The sequence below is a fragment of the Zonotrichia leucophrys genome, chromosome 25 (genome assembly GCF_028769735.1).
Source record: "Zonotrichia leucophrys gambelii isolate GWCS_2022_RI chromosome 25, RI_Zleu_2.0, whole genome shotgun sequence".
Classification (NCBI taxonomy): domain Eukaryota; kingdom Metazoa; phylum Chordata; class Aves; order Passeriformes; family Passerellidae; genus Zonotrichia; species Zonotrichia leucophrys.
The window spans coordinates 1,782,699-1,796,571 of record NC_088194.1 but is presented as its reverse complement, the minus strand read 5'-3'; the positions used below and the strand labels follow the sequence as shown (position 1 = coordinate 1,796,571).

Here is a 13,873-nt window from a genome sequence, read left to right as displayed (position 1 = left end):
TGAGTTCTGGCCTGGTTTAGTCTGAGCCTGGCCTGGTTTAGTGAGTTCTGGCCTGGTTTAGTCTGGCCTGGTTTAGTGAGTTCTGGCCTGGTTTAGTCTGGCCTGGTTTAGTCTGAGTTCTGGCCTGGTTTAGTCTGGCCTGGCTGAATTCTGACCCTGCCCAGCCCAGCCAGGCTCAGGTGAGCATCTGCAGGATTGTCACAGTTGAGATGGACAAATGACACACACCTGTCGAAGGAAGGAGACCAGGACACCAGATGGTTCATCACACGTCCAGTTTACTGAAGAAAACATCAAACACTCATACAGCAAATAATAAATTTATGAATATTCTGTAAACCAAGCAATCTATTGGTTAAACTATAGCATTAACTCATCCACATTCCTTTGGGCCTACGTTCTCTACTTCTCACATCTCGCTGTCCATTTCTTTATCATACTCAGCTAAGCCCAAAGACACACTATCTTGACAAGTGCAAGACTTAGAATTAGCCACAGTCTTGTACTTTTCCAGTCTCTTGTCAGCTAAATTCCCAACACACACACACTTGTGCAAATACAGGAACAGCGCCTTCTTTATTATTATAAATTGCTCTCCAGTTTTACACTCCTAAAAAGTATTTGCACCAAAACAGCGCATCACATTCAGACATTCAGACATCAAAAATTTTTTTTTCAGAAATCATCATTTCAGAAAGTATCATTTCAGAAAACAGCAGCTTATTGCATTTTGCTGGTCCAAAAAAAAAAAAATAAAAGTTAAATAATGAAATGGCAAATATATACAAGAAATGGCAAATATATACAAGAAATTAATTTCTTCATTACTTAACGCTGCTCAGTAAGGCACACTTCAAATATCCCTTTTGTGTTAATGCTTCAGTTTCCATGCTAATGGCCTTGATTGTTCCTTGCTATGGTAAACTCGTATTTTATCAATTTGGTCTTTTTAGAGTTGTTTGGTCTGTAAACCAGGCTGAGGTATTACCTCTCTCAGTGCTTCCATCCTCCCTCCAGAGGGGGAAAAAGGACAAAATTCTGGGGTGTAGAGGAGCACCATGAAGACACCGAGGTCAGAGAAGAGGAATTGAGACCCAGATGGGAGGGGTGAAATTTAATTTAATTTTAGGCTGAAATCCTGAGATAAAGAGAACCTTTGCCCTTGAACAGCTCATCCTTCACACAGTACCCCATAAATTGACATGGCCCATGAACACAGCTTGTGGAAAAGGAGGGAAAAGGAATGGAAAGAGCCACAAGAGAACTGTTTTCTTGTGGAGAAAAATTAAATTAATCCAAAAAATTAACAAGAGAGAGTTCTCTCCCCAAGTGAAATGAAGGAGAACAATTCTAGAGGTTGAAATTTTAGGTTTTGTCACTTCGGATTGTCAGTAAGAAAAGGAAAGTTAATGTTCTGAAGGTTTAGTGTTAGCTACTGTTTCATAAATCTCAAAACAAACCGTAAAAATACAAAGAAAAGAACAGGACACTAAATAAAAAAATAAATTTTTCTTAATGCTGCTTTCAACTTGTGAGGCTGCTTTGCCATTCCCTAGTGCTACCTCACAACAGGAAAATGCTAACCACATTCCAGCGTCCCATGTTATTTTCTTTACGTGTTTTCACCTTGTCCCTTTTCCTCATCTGGGAGAGAATTAGTGTTTGTTTGTTAGGTTGGTTTGTTCTAAAGCTTTATCAGGGTATTTGGAGTGTTGTATAGCACCAAAGGGTTGATGTGCTCCATCACAGAAATGACTCAGCCTGTGTGTCCATGTCCTCAGCAGCACCGTGTGAGTTGCCCTGGATGCCACCGTTGATCCAGAACCTTCTCCTCCTGCAGGGCACTGGTAAAAAGAAAAAAAACCAATTTGCTTTTGCTGCTTTTGCCCTTCTGTGTGCAGCACACCTGGCTGAAAGCAGCGAAGCAAAGTCCAGTGCGGGCCGGGCTGAGAGAACCCAGCCCTGAGGATTTGGGAGCTGCCCCCAGGGCTGGCCATGAGGCTGCTGCTGGTGCTGGGACCCTCCTGGTGGCACTGGGACACTCCTGGTGGCATTGGGACACTCCTGGTGGCTGCTCATGGCATTGGGACCCTCCTGGTGGCACTGGGACACTCCTGGTGGCATTGGGACACTCCTGGTGTTGGGACACTCCTGGTGGCTGCTCATGGCATTGGGACACACCTGGTGGCACTGGGACACACCTGGTGGCATTGGGACACACCTGGTGGCTGCTCATGGCATTGAGACACTCCTGGTGCCATTGGGACACTCCTGGTGGCACTGGGACACTCCTGGTGCCATTGGGACACACCTGGTGGCACTGGGACACTCCTGGTGGCACTGGGACACACCTGGTGGCTGCTCATGGCATTGGGACACACCTGGTGGCACTGGGACACACCTGGTGGCTGCTCATGCCATTGGGACACACCTGGTGGCATTGGGACACTCCTGGGGACACGGCCTGACTGTGGCATTGGGATAGTTGCTCGTGGCATTGGGACACTCCTGGTGCCATTGGGACACACCCGGTGGCACTGGGACACTTCTGGTGGCATTGGGACACACCTGGTGGCTGCTCATGGCATTGGGACCCTCCTGGTGAAGGCCCAGCTGAGGCTGAAGTCTCAGCCCAGCCCTGCACCAACCTGGCTGTGTGGGGCAGGCCAGTAACCTGTCCCCAGGCCAGAGGAAAGAGAGCTTGGGCTCTGTTGGTTTTTAAAAAATTTGCTTTTTTTCAGAGGCCGTTCAGCTCCTTTCAGTGGTTTCAATCACAAACCCAGCCAGCAGATTGGCTCTGCCCCACAGGGACCCAACCCCACAGCCCCTGGGCTCTCCCCCAGCTAAAAACCCAATTATGTGTTAAACCATGAGAGGAGATGAGACAGAGTCAGGAGAATCCCAAATCAGCCCCAAATTGGGACTCCAAATCTGCCCCATTCTGGCTCTGTCCCCCTCCCAGGTCCCACCTCCAGCTCCCCAGGGCTCCAGGGATGGTTTTCCACACTCACCTTTGGATTTACAGAAGAAACCTAAGACAAAAAGCACCAAACCAAGCAATACAGCCACAGCCACACCCGCAGCTATGCCGCCCATGGATGAGGTACCTGGAAACGAAAGATTCAGGGGTGACATCCCAAAATAAAACTGGCTCTTCCTGGCATTGGGGCAGAGGGGATTTGGCCTCAAATCCCACCCTGATCCCTCATTCCAGGGGATCTCACTCCAAGCCAGGGCAGAGGCGGCGCTAGATGAGGAGGAGCGGCTTGGTGGAGGCAGCAGCAGGAGAACCCCAGAATCCCCAAATCCCAGAATCCTCAAATCCCAGAATCCCCAATCCCTGAATCCCCAAACCCCAGAATCCCCAATCCCCGAATCCTCAAATCCCAGAATCCCCAAATCCCAGAATCCCCAAATCCCAGAATTCCCAAATCCCAGAATCCCCAAATCCCAGAATCCCCAAATCCCAGAATCCCCAATCCCTGAATCCCCAAACCCCAGAATCCCCAATCCCCGAATCCTCAAATCCCAGAATCCTCAAATCCCAGAATCCCCAATCCCCGAATCCTCAAACCCCAGAATCCCACAGTTGCTGGGTCAGAAAGGAACTCTGGAGATTCCCCAGCTCTGCCAGGACAGGGTCACCCAGAGCAGGGGACACGGCCAGGTGGGTTTGGGGTGGCTCCAGAGGGGACCCTCCATGGGAAGAGGTTCTCAAACAGGGATGGTTCCTTGGGGTTGGGTTTGTGGCCACCACTCCTTGTCCCGTCCCTGGCACCTCTGGGAAGAGCCTGGACATTCCCAGCAAAGGGATTTTGGGAGGAGCTGGAGGGTGCTGGGCTGGGGCTCCCCAATCCCCCTTCCCAGCTGGGCATGGAAAAGCTGCTCCGGGCACTCGGAGACACCTGGGGACCATTGAGGACATTTGGGGACACTCGGGAATGTGGCTGGACAGGGGTGGCAGCTTACCTGTGCTGGAAGGGACTGTGGTGTTTCCTGGTGAGGAGACAGAAAGGGACACGGGTCAGAGCTTCCCTCTGCATCTGAGCCACCGCTCCAGGGAGAGCCAGAGCCTGGAGAGTGGGATCAGCCCAGCCCCAAATCCCAGCTTTTCCTGCTCTCAGGGGATCAGGATCAGCTCAACCCAACCTCAACATTCCCATGTTCCTCAGAGGATTGGCATCAGCCCACCCCACCTTTCCTCCTTCTGTCCCCAGCTCTCACCATTGCAGAGCACCCCGGGGGTGGTGACAATGCCAGGGGTGGTGACAACCCTGGGGGTGGTGACAACCCTGGGGGTGGTGACAGTGATGCTCTCACTTTTGACGGAGTTCGCTGTCGTGCAGTTCAGCCGTTTCAGCTTAGCCAGGGCTGAGGAGGAGGTCAGGCCGCACTTGCAGGACTCGTGTGAGCAGTTCTGGGCCTTGCAGGTCAACGTGAGCTCTTTCAGCTTCACTGTGGGCACAGGGGTGTCACAAACTTCTCTTTCAGTGTAAACCCCCCCCCCCAAAACAGCACGAAAAGCACCTACTGGATTTCTCGACTTCGAAGGTGGATCTTTTTCCATCACTACGTACACCGTAGGTCCCACCATCCACTGTCACCCACATGCACATGCAGAGCATGTTGCTGTCCTTGTAGACATTAACATAGCTTTGAAATTTGGTTTGATAATAATAGCATTCATCATGTTCCACAACCACTAAGTTCTCTCCGACATTATGATACCAGTGTGTTGCATTTTCTTTAGTGTTGTTGATGCAGAGGCACATGAACTCGTCCAATGAATTTGTCACATTCATGGTGTCACTGGCAGGGAAGAGAAAGTGGGGAGAGAATTTGGGATGAAGGCGGGGTGGAGGTCAGCTGAAGGGGGGATGAAGGTGGGTTGGAGGTGGGATAAAGCAGGGGTGAAGGAGTGCTGAGTATAGGTTGGAGGTGGGATGAAGGTAGGCTGAAGTTGGGATGAAAGCGGGATAGAGTTGGGACCAAGCTGGGATCAAGGTGGGATGAAATGGCTGAATCCAGAGGATGAAGCCCATCAGGCCTGGGGGTGTTTGAGGGCTCATGGGGGGGGCTCATGGAAGGGTCCCTGAGCAAAGGGAGAGCACAAGGCCACCCCCAGGCTGAGCCCCCTGAGCCTCGTGCCAAGGATGGAGCCCGGAGGGGACCTGAGAGGGAAAGGGGAACGAGGATTTGGGGATGGGAGGGTCAGGAGGGGTCACTGAGCAGGACAGGGAGCTCCTGGTCCAACCTGCAGCTGCTCCTCGGAGCAGAATTTGGGAATCGTGGAAAAGTTTGGGTTGGGAGGGACCCAAAACTCTTCTCATTCCACTCCCCTAAAATCCCCAAACCTTCCCCCAGCCCTGCCCAGCCCGGCCCTGGACACTGCCAGGGGTGCCTGGGGCAGCTCCACCACGGCTTCTCCACAGGGAAGGGAACCTTGAAACTGGGAATGGAGCCAATTCCCACTGACCCCAGCCCAGCACAGCTCCAAGGCCACGCTGCCCCTCCAGCCCAGCACAGCTGCCCACGGAGGGGATGCCCAGGGGATGCCCAGGGGATGCCCATGGGATGCCCAGACTCAAGGCAGGCTCCAGCTCCAGTTGGGCTCGGCCTTTGGGAGCTGCAAATGTTCTGTCTGTCTGTCCCACATCCCAGAACGTGCCCATGTTGGCAAGGAGGGGACAGAAACCCCTTCCCAGTGCTGCTGGGAGGCTGCCCAGGTGCCCATGGTGGGACCCAAAACTCTTCTCATTCCACTCCCCTAAAATCCCCAAACCTTCCCCCAGCCCTGCCCTGGACACTGCCAGGGGTGCGTGGGGCAGCTCCACCACGGCTTCTCCACAGGGAAGGGAACCTTGAAACTGGGAATGGAGCCAATTCCCACTGACCCCAACCCAGCACAGCTCCAAGGCCACGCTGCCCCTCCAGCCCAGCACAGCTGCCCATGGAAGGGATGCCCATGGGATGCCCAGACTCAAGGCAGGCTCCAGCTCCAGTTGGGCTCGGCCTTTGGGAGCTGCAAATTTTCTGTCTGTCTGTCCCACATCCCAGAACGTGCCCATGTTGGCAAGGAGGGGACAGAAACCCCTTCCCAGTGCTGCTGGGAGGCTGCCCAGGTGCCCATGGTGGGACCCAAAACTCTTCTCATTCCACTCCCCTAAAATCCCCAAACCTTCCCCCAGCCCTGCCCAGCCCGGCCTTGGACACTGCCAGGGGTGCCTGGGGCAGCTCCACCACGGCTTCTCCACAGGGGAGGGAACCTTGAAACTGGGAATGGAGCCAATTCCCACTGACCCCAGCCCAGCACAGCTCCAAGGCCGAGCACAGCTGCCCATGGAGGGGATGCCCAGGGGATGCCCATGGGATGCCCAGGGGATGCCCAGACTCAAGGCAGGCTCCAGCTCCAGTTGTGCTCGGCCTTTGGGAGCTAAAAATTTTCTGTCTGTCTGTCCCACATCCCAGAACGTGCCCATGTGGGCAAGGAGGGGACAGAAACCCCTTCCCAGTGCTGCTGGGAGGCTGCCCAGGTGCCCATGGTGGGACCCAAAACTCTTCTCATTCCACTCCCCTAAAATCCCCAAACCTTCCCCCAGCCCTGCCCTGGACACTGCCAGGGGTGCCTGGGGCAGCTCCACCACGGCTTCTCCACAGGGAAGGGAACCTTGAAACTCTGGACTCACTACAAAAGAGGGGATGGATGTGGGATCTCAGCACCTCAGCACTGAGGTGTCACCGAGACCACCCTTGGGGGGCTCGGGAGTCCTGGAATGTTCCAGAAGTGTCTGGTGGCTGGACTTTGATCCTACACAGGAGACGACACCTGTATGAGGATAGGAGGATTCCACCGGGGTGAATGGTGAAGGGATGAGTTAATTAGAGAGTGAGACACAGGGTTTAGGATTTCTGTACAGGGGGTTTAGAGAAGTAAGATGGGGGAATTGGGGCGTGTCCTGTCCTTCTTCTTCTTCTTCTTCTCCTCCTCCATCTTCTGTGGTGATGGTGGCACTTTGGGATTGGTCATTACTAAAAGTGCACTGGGCAATAAGGGTGAAAGGTATTGGGGAAAAATGATAAATATTGTATATGTAACTTTGGGTACAAAGATAGGTGACCGCCCTATGAGTGTGCTCATGGCTGGCTGCTGAGCAGAGCTCTGTCAGGCAGAGAGAAAATCTTTTAGATAAACAATTAATAAACACCGAGACCGAGAAAAGAACTGAAGCCTCTTCAGGTCCTTTGATACGCGGGCTGCCCCAAGGCCACCTCGGGCCTTTCCAGGCCATCCAAACAGCCGAAAACCGGACAGATGGAGAGGGGTTGGTTTCGGGTTTTGGGGGATTTTCCTCATTTCTCTCACCTCGCACCAGCTGCAGCCACCTTGGTGGTCTCGTCTATCACGCAGCTCGCCTCGTACAGGCCTGGAAGGGACGAGATCCGCGCTCACTTTCAGAATTTTAATGGTTTGGTAACAAACTTTGACAAAATACGGCAAAGGACTGAACAAGGGAAAAGCGCAGTCACGGGAATGAATGAATTTGTGTGCCCAGCCAATTTTCTTGTGGCATGCTGGACCCCTAGCCAAAACTTATTCTTACTCATATATGCATATTCTTACTCAGTGGTGCAAGATACTTTTTTTACTATTTATTTTTCAAGATCAGGTGATATTACACCACAGCCAGGAGCTGGCTTTATGTCCCTGGCAAGCCACGCTGAGCAGGGGCCTATGGTGATGTTATAGATACATATTATAATACAATATTGGCTTTTTGCAACTGTTAAAATGGGTTTTATATGCGTGATGTGAATGTAACTTTGTTATAAAGATGTAGTTTTTATTTCTGCTGTTAATTAAGCTCAGTGAAACAGATGATTTAAGGATGCTTAATTGTTAAAATGCCTGTTTGGATGGGATAACAACCAGTCCACACAGGATGAGGGCACCTGTACAGATCTGCCAACCATCAGCACTCACCTGAAGGCAGCACAGGCCCAAAAACTGGAGGGGAGAAGGATGGTTTAAAACCACAACCAAGAAAATGTGTGCTTTAAAAAGGGAGACCCAAGGAGGGGACCACATAAAATAGCTCCTGGAAAATGTGAACTAGTTCATGGATATGCATCAGTCTTCCACAACAGACTGATGTAATTAAAAGGTATTTAAGGGGTATCCCTGAAGATAACAGCGTGCTCTTGGTTTAAAACCACAACCAAGAAAATGTGTGCTTTAAAAAGGGAGACCCAAGGAGGGGCCCACATAAAATAGCTCCTGGAAAATGTGAACTGGTTCATGGATCTGCATCAGTCTTCCACAACAGACTGATGTAATTAAAAGGTATTTAAGGGGTATCCCCGAAGATAACAGGGGATACCTGTTATTATGAGTGGCCATAATAACCTTTGCTCTAATAATAATAACCTTTATTATGATATTATTTATGATATTATCATAATAACCTTTATTATGAGTGGCCATAATAACCTTTGCTCTATGGTCCTTGTCACCTATTGCCCCTTACTAAACTTCTTCAATCCTCCCTCGAGTGAAAGGAATAAAACACAGGCAGTGCAGAGGAACCACATAAACACCAAGCTCAGCAAAGGAGAATCAAGGCAGAGATCAGGAGATACCTTTAGTTTTAGGCTGAAATCCTCTTGTAAGCTATGGAGAAAGGCTCTTTTTTCCCCCTACAAGGCATGAAGGAATAGGGAGGAGAAAGCGTTCAAATTGCAGATATCGAGCAAAAGCCTCCATGCCAAAGCAAGCAGATGTTAGAGCAGCTGTGATCCCATGAGAAGCTTGAGCAGAGAAGGAGAGAAGAGTGATAAAAATCCAGTGCTCCTGGGAAGAAGATGATTTCAGAGACAGATAATGAAAATCTTTGCCTTTGAACAGCTCATCTGTCAGAAAAGTTCCCCAGAAGCTGACACGGCCCATAAACACAGCAGTGGGAAAAACTTACAGACAATGAGAGGGCTGGCACACTCATGGATTTCCCTGGGTGGAATCTGCTATAATCTCCATCCTGCTATTCATGGAGAGCAGGGCTGTCTTGAGGAAAAGTCCCCATAAAATTAACAAGAGGGACTTCTCTCCCTAAGTGAAATGAAGAAAGGCTATTCTAGAGGTAGCAAACTGACTGGAAATTTTAAATTTTGCCTCTTTACATTCTCAGTGGGAAAGAAAAGGTTGTGGAGAGGCAAGCTGGAGAGGGGAAGTGTTCCAAAAGTTTTGTTCTGATTCTTATTACTCTTTCTTTTAGCTACTGCTGATAAATTTTTCTTTATACCCTTTTGAACTTGTTTTACCTTTCTCCTAATCCTACATCACAACAAAAACCAAGTAGGTACATTCTAATGAGTGCACTAGCGATTGACCAGCATTAACGCAGCACAGTAATTGGTGCATTAGCAGAGAAATCTGAAATTGGCAAATTAAAACCACTGCAAGAACATCTGGAGCAGAGATGGAGCTCACATCTCTCCTCTTTAGAGGGTTCCCATGGCCTGGGGAGAGGGTGGAGGTGACCCCACACATCCTCACTCTCCTGGAGGTCCCCAAAACCACCCCAAACCACCCCAAAACTCTGAGCTCAGGGACCTGAGCAGCACAGGGAGCTCCTGGAGCTGCTCCTTGGAGGAGAGTCGTGGAATTGTGGAGAGGTTTGGGTCGGGAGGGAACTTAAAAATATCCCGTTCCACCTTCCAGAACATTCCAGCTTCCCAGGAGGCTCCATCCGGGCCTTGGTCACTCCAGGGATGAACACAGGGATGGACACAGGGATGGACACAAGAGATGGACACAGAGAGGGACACAGGGATGGACACAGGGATGGACACCAGAGATGGACACCAGAGATGGACACCAGAGATGGACACAAGAGATGGACACAAGAGATGGACACCAGAGATGGACACAAGAGATGGACACAGAGATGGACACAGAGATGGACACCAGAGATGGACACCAGAGATGGACACCAGAGATGGACACCAGAGATAGACACAGAGATGGACACACAGATGGACACACAGATGGACACACAGATGGACACACAGATGGACACAAGAGATGGACACAAGAGATGGACACAGGGATGGACACCAGAGATGGACACCAGAGAAGGGTACCAGAAATGGACACCAGAGATGGACACCAGAGATGGACACCAGAGATGGGCATTAGAATGGACACCCGAGATGGACACAGGGATGGACACAGAGAGGGACCCCAGCCCTCCACCAGCAGGTTTCCATGCCAGCCCAGGATCCCAACACTGGGCACAAATCCACCCTCTGGAGGAGCTGCTCTGGTGCTCCCACACAGCCCTCAACCCCAAAAACCACAAAACCACCCCAAAATCTCCTTCTCAAGAGACAAGGAACACCCGGCACTCACTGGTTTGGTGGAGGAGGATGAGGATGGTGAGACGAGCAATCCAAAATATGTCCATGGATGTCCAGAAACAGAGAGGATTTGGGGCAGCAGCCCCCAAAAATGAGCACCACAAAGAGGAAGAGCACCTGGGTGGTTTTCCAGTGCCTGGGTGGAGGGGAGGTGGCTTTAGACGTGGTTTGTGACAAAAATGCAGCATCAAGGAGGAGCAATTTACACTCAAATGTAATTTTGAGGTGATTAAAAAAAACCCACTCTGTTTTCAAGGAAAAAGAAGGAAAATTTGAGGTGTTTAAAACAGAGCCCAACCCCGTTCCCAAGGAAAGATGAGGGTGGGACCAAGAGTGTCACCGTGGCCATGGGTGACAAATGGCTCAGGGGCTGGAGAGCGTTATCCCAGAGAATGTCCTGGTGGGATCTCACCATTCCAGGTGGATTCCCACCATTCCAGGTGGATTCCCACCATTCCAGCAATGAGAACCCTCCCACCCTCCTTTGGATGCAGCCCAGGACAAGGCCCAGGATCTCATCCCTTCCCTCCAGCGACCACACCATGCCCTTGGCTCACCAATTTAAGGAGGAAGGAGTTGTTTTTGTTATTTTCACAACTCCCCATCTCCAATTAACCATGTCATCCCATTTATACCGGGAATGGAGTTCTCCATCCCAGTTTTCCCAACAGGGAACTGGTCCTGGCTCCATTTCCAGATTGGGCTTGGGATTTCTGGCTCCCTCAGCCTCAGCCACCTCTGGGACACAGGCAATGGATTGGGGCCTCCAGGGCATCCCTGAGGAGCGAGGCTGAGCCCAAATCCTGGAATGGTTTGGGTGGGAAGGGGCCTTAAAGCTCCCACCAGCCCAGGCTGCTCCAAGCCCTGTCCAGCCTGGCCTTGGACACTCCCAGGGATGGGAAATCCATTAAATAACCTGGGCCAGGCCCTCACAGGGAACAATTCTACTCCAAATCCAATCCAGATTCCCCCCCTGACCCCACTCCCCCTCATCTGGGCCCTCATCCCTTGGGAAAATTCTCCCTCCATTTTTCCTGAAGCCCCTTCAGGTCCTGCCAGGCCTGGCCTTGGACACTCCCAGGGATGAAAATCCACGGAATAACCTGGGCCAGGGAAGGATTGATCCCTAAAATCCCATCTAAAGCAGCCCATGGAATCCTGGAATGGTTTAGGGTGGAAAGGAACCTGAAATACCAAAAAATCCCACCCCAGTTCCATGGGCAGGGTCCTTCCCCTATCCCAGGTGGTTCCAGCCTGGCCTTGGACAGGAAATCCATGGAATAACCTGGGCCAGGCCCTCACAGGGAACAATTCTACCCCAAATCCAACCCAAATTCCCCCCCTGACCCCACTCCCCCTCATCTGGGCCCTCATCCCTTGGGAAAATTCTCCCTCCATTTTTCCTGAAGCCCCTTCAGGTCCTGCCAGGCCACAGCGAGGTCCCCCCACAACTTCTCCTCTCTGCTCTGAGATCTCCCTGCCCGGGGGTCGCTGCTGCGGCAATTCGGGAATTGCGGGAAAAGCCGAGGCGGCGAGAGGGGCTCGGGGGGAATGGAGAGGGGTTGGCTGCGGGATTTGGGGGTTTCTCACCTGGCGGCGGCCGCAGCCGCCTTGCTGGCCCTGCCTCTTATGCTGCTCTCCGTACGAGGTCCACAAACCTTCCAAAATTAGAAAGGTTTGGTAAACGGACAAAATACAGCAAAGGATTGAAAGAAGGGAAATGGACGAGTCGCATCCGCCCACCCCCCCCGGTCCCCGTCCGGACCCCAGCCCCGGCCCGCGGCCATGCCTGGGGTCCCTCCCTTCCGCACGCTCTGTGAACCGCGCCAGGGCTCCCCTCAGTGCCCCCCGCCTCAGCGCGACCGCTCCGCCACACCTGCCTGCTCTGCCCTGCCTACGCCGGAGATGGGGAGGGCGGGGAAGCACCAGGCCCTGGACGCTCTTCCGGCCTGTTAGGCCCCGTACACGCTCCTCCTCTGGCGGCTGCAGCACATGACCGGCCTACGTCCCGCCCCTTGGAGGGCCGAGACTCGGCGCGATACCGTCCCCTCAGCCTCGCCCCGCCCCGTGCTCCCTCTAGGAGCTCAGTTCAAAGGCAGCCCTCTCCAAATTCTTTCTCAAAACACGGGAGAAAGGCTATTGAAAATAATAAAGAAAAAGATGAAGGGATTGGTCTCTTTCCACTAAGAGAGCCGGCGGGGCCGCAGCCATGCCAGGAGCGGGCATGTCCATGCCGGGCGGGCGGCCTAGCAGGAGCGGGAGAGCGACGCTGGGCGGTGGCGGGAGGCCGGAGGAGCGGCGTGGGGGCTGCAATAAACAGGGGCTGCTGCGGGGGGACCATGGCGAGCGGTGGGAGCTCGTAAGCTGGGCTGGGGGCTCTGCTGGGCCGGCGAGAGGGGCTCGGGGAGGGATGGAGAGGGGTTGGCTGCGGGTTTTGGGGGTTTCTCCTCGCTTCTCTCACACCGGCCGGAGCCGCCTTTGTGGTCCTGCCTCTTATGCTGAGACTCTCCATACGAGGTCCACAAACCTTCCAAAATTAGAAAGGTTTGGTAAACGGACAAAATACAGCAAAGGACTGAAAAACGGGAAAGCGCAGAGCTATGGCAGAGGGAGGATGTCGCGCCCGACTGCTTTCCTCCGGCATCCACCTGCCCTAGACCACAGCCCCGGCCCCGGCGGTGAATCTGGCGTGGCCCGCGGCCATGCCTGGGGTCCCTCCCTTCTGCACGCTCTATGAACCGCGCCAGGGCTCCCCTCAGTGCCCCCGCCTCAGCGCGACCGCTCCCCCATACCTGCCTGCTCTGCCCGGCCCGTGCCGGAGATGGGGAGCGCCGGGAACCGCTAGCACCAGGCCGCGGCACGGATTCCACGCTTACACGTGCTCCGGCCGGACAGGCCTGGCGGTCCCATGTAAGCTTGGAGGGCCGAGACTTGGCGCGATGCCTTCCCCTCAGCGCTGAGCCCCTTCCTCAGCCCCGTCCCGCCCTGAGCTCCGGTCCCTACTAACTACGTGAGCGCTCAGGTTAACCCTTTAGGAGCTCAGTTCAAAGGCAGCCCTCTCCAAATTCTTTGTCAAAACACGGGAGAAAGGCTATTAATATAACAAAAAGATCACGGGATTGGTGTATTTTCGCTAAAAGAGCCGGCGCGGCCGGGCTGGCAGGAGCGGGAGAGCAGCCCCGGGCCGTGCCGCAGCGGCCCGGCCAACGGGGATGACCCCGGGCGGTGGCGGAGCGGGCCCGGCCAGCGGGGATGACCCCGGGCGGTGGCGGGAGACCGGAGGAGCGGCGTGGGGCTGCTGTGGGGAGGGGGCACGGCGAGCGATGGGCGAACGGTGGGCGAGCGATGGGCGAGTCGGCGGCTGGGCCGCGGCGCGCAGCTCGCAAGCGGGCTGGCGCGACTGCCGGCCCGGCGGGGAGGAGCGGCAGTGCCCGAGCGCCGGGACCGGGAAACCGAGCTG

At 53.4% G+C, this 13,873-nt stretch overlaps 1 protein-coding gene and 1 long non-coding RNA gene across 2 annotated transcripts; both read right to left on the bottom strand.

Annotated features, from left to right (window-relative positions):
• Positions 1-260: 260 nt before the first annotated feature.
• Positions 261-3,297, bottom strand: LOC135457706 (uncharacterized). Its single transcript, XR_010442757.1, has 2 exons — positions 3,012-3,297; positions 261-1,844 (listed from the first exon to the last, which is right to left on the bottom strand). It is a non-coding gene; the product is annotated as an uncharacterized LOC135457706 (long non-coding RNA).
• An 871-nt stretch (positions 3,298-4,168) lies between these two features.
• LOC135457595 (uncharacterized) lies at positions 4,169-12,139 on the bottom strand. The gene is made up of 5 exons (XM_064732302.1): positions 12,004-12,139; positions 10,406-10,549; positions 7,364-7,424; positions 4,532-4,809; positions 4,169-4,455 (listed from the first exon to the last, which is right to left on the bottom strand). The coding sequence occupies exons 2-5, from the start codon at positions 10,458-10,460 to the stop codon at positions 4,169-4,171; spliced, it is 681 nt and encodes a 226-aa protein (XP_064588372.1). The 5' UTR covers positions 10,461-10,549; positions 12,004-12,139.
• Positions 12,140-13,873: the final 1,734 nt, after the last annotated feature.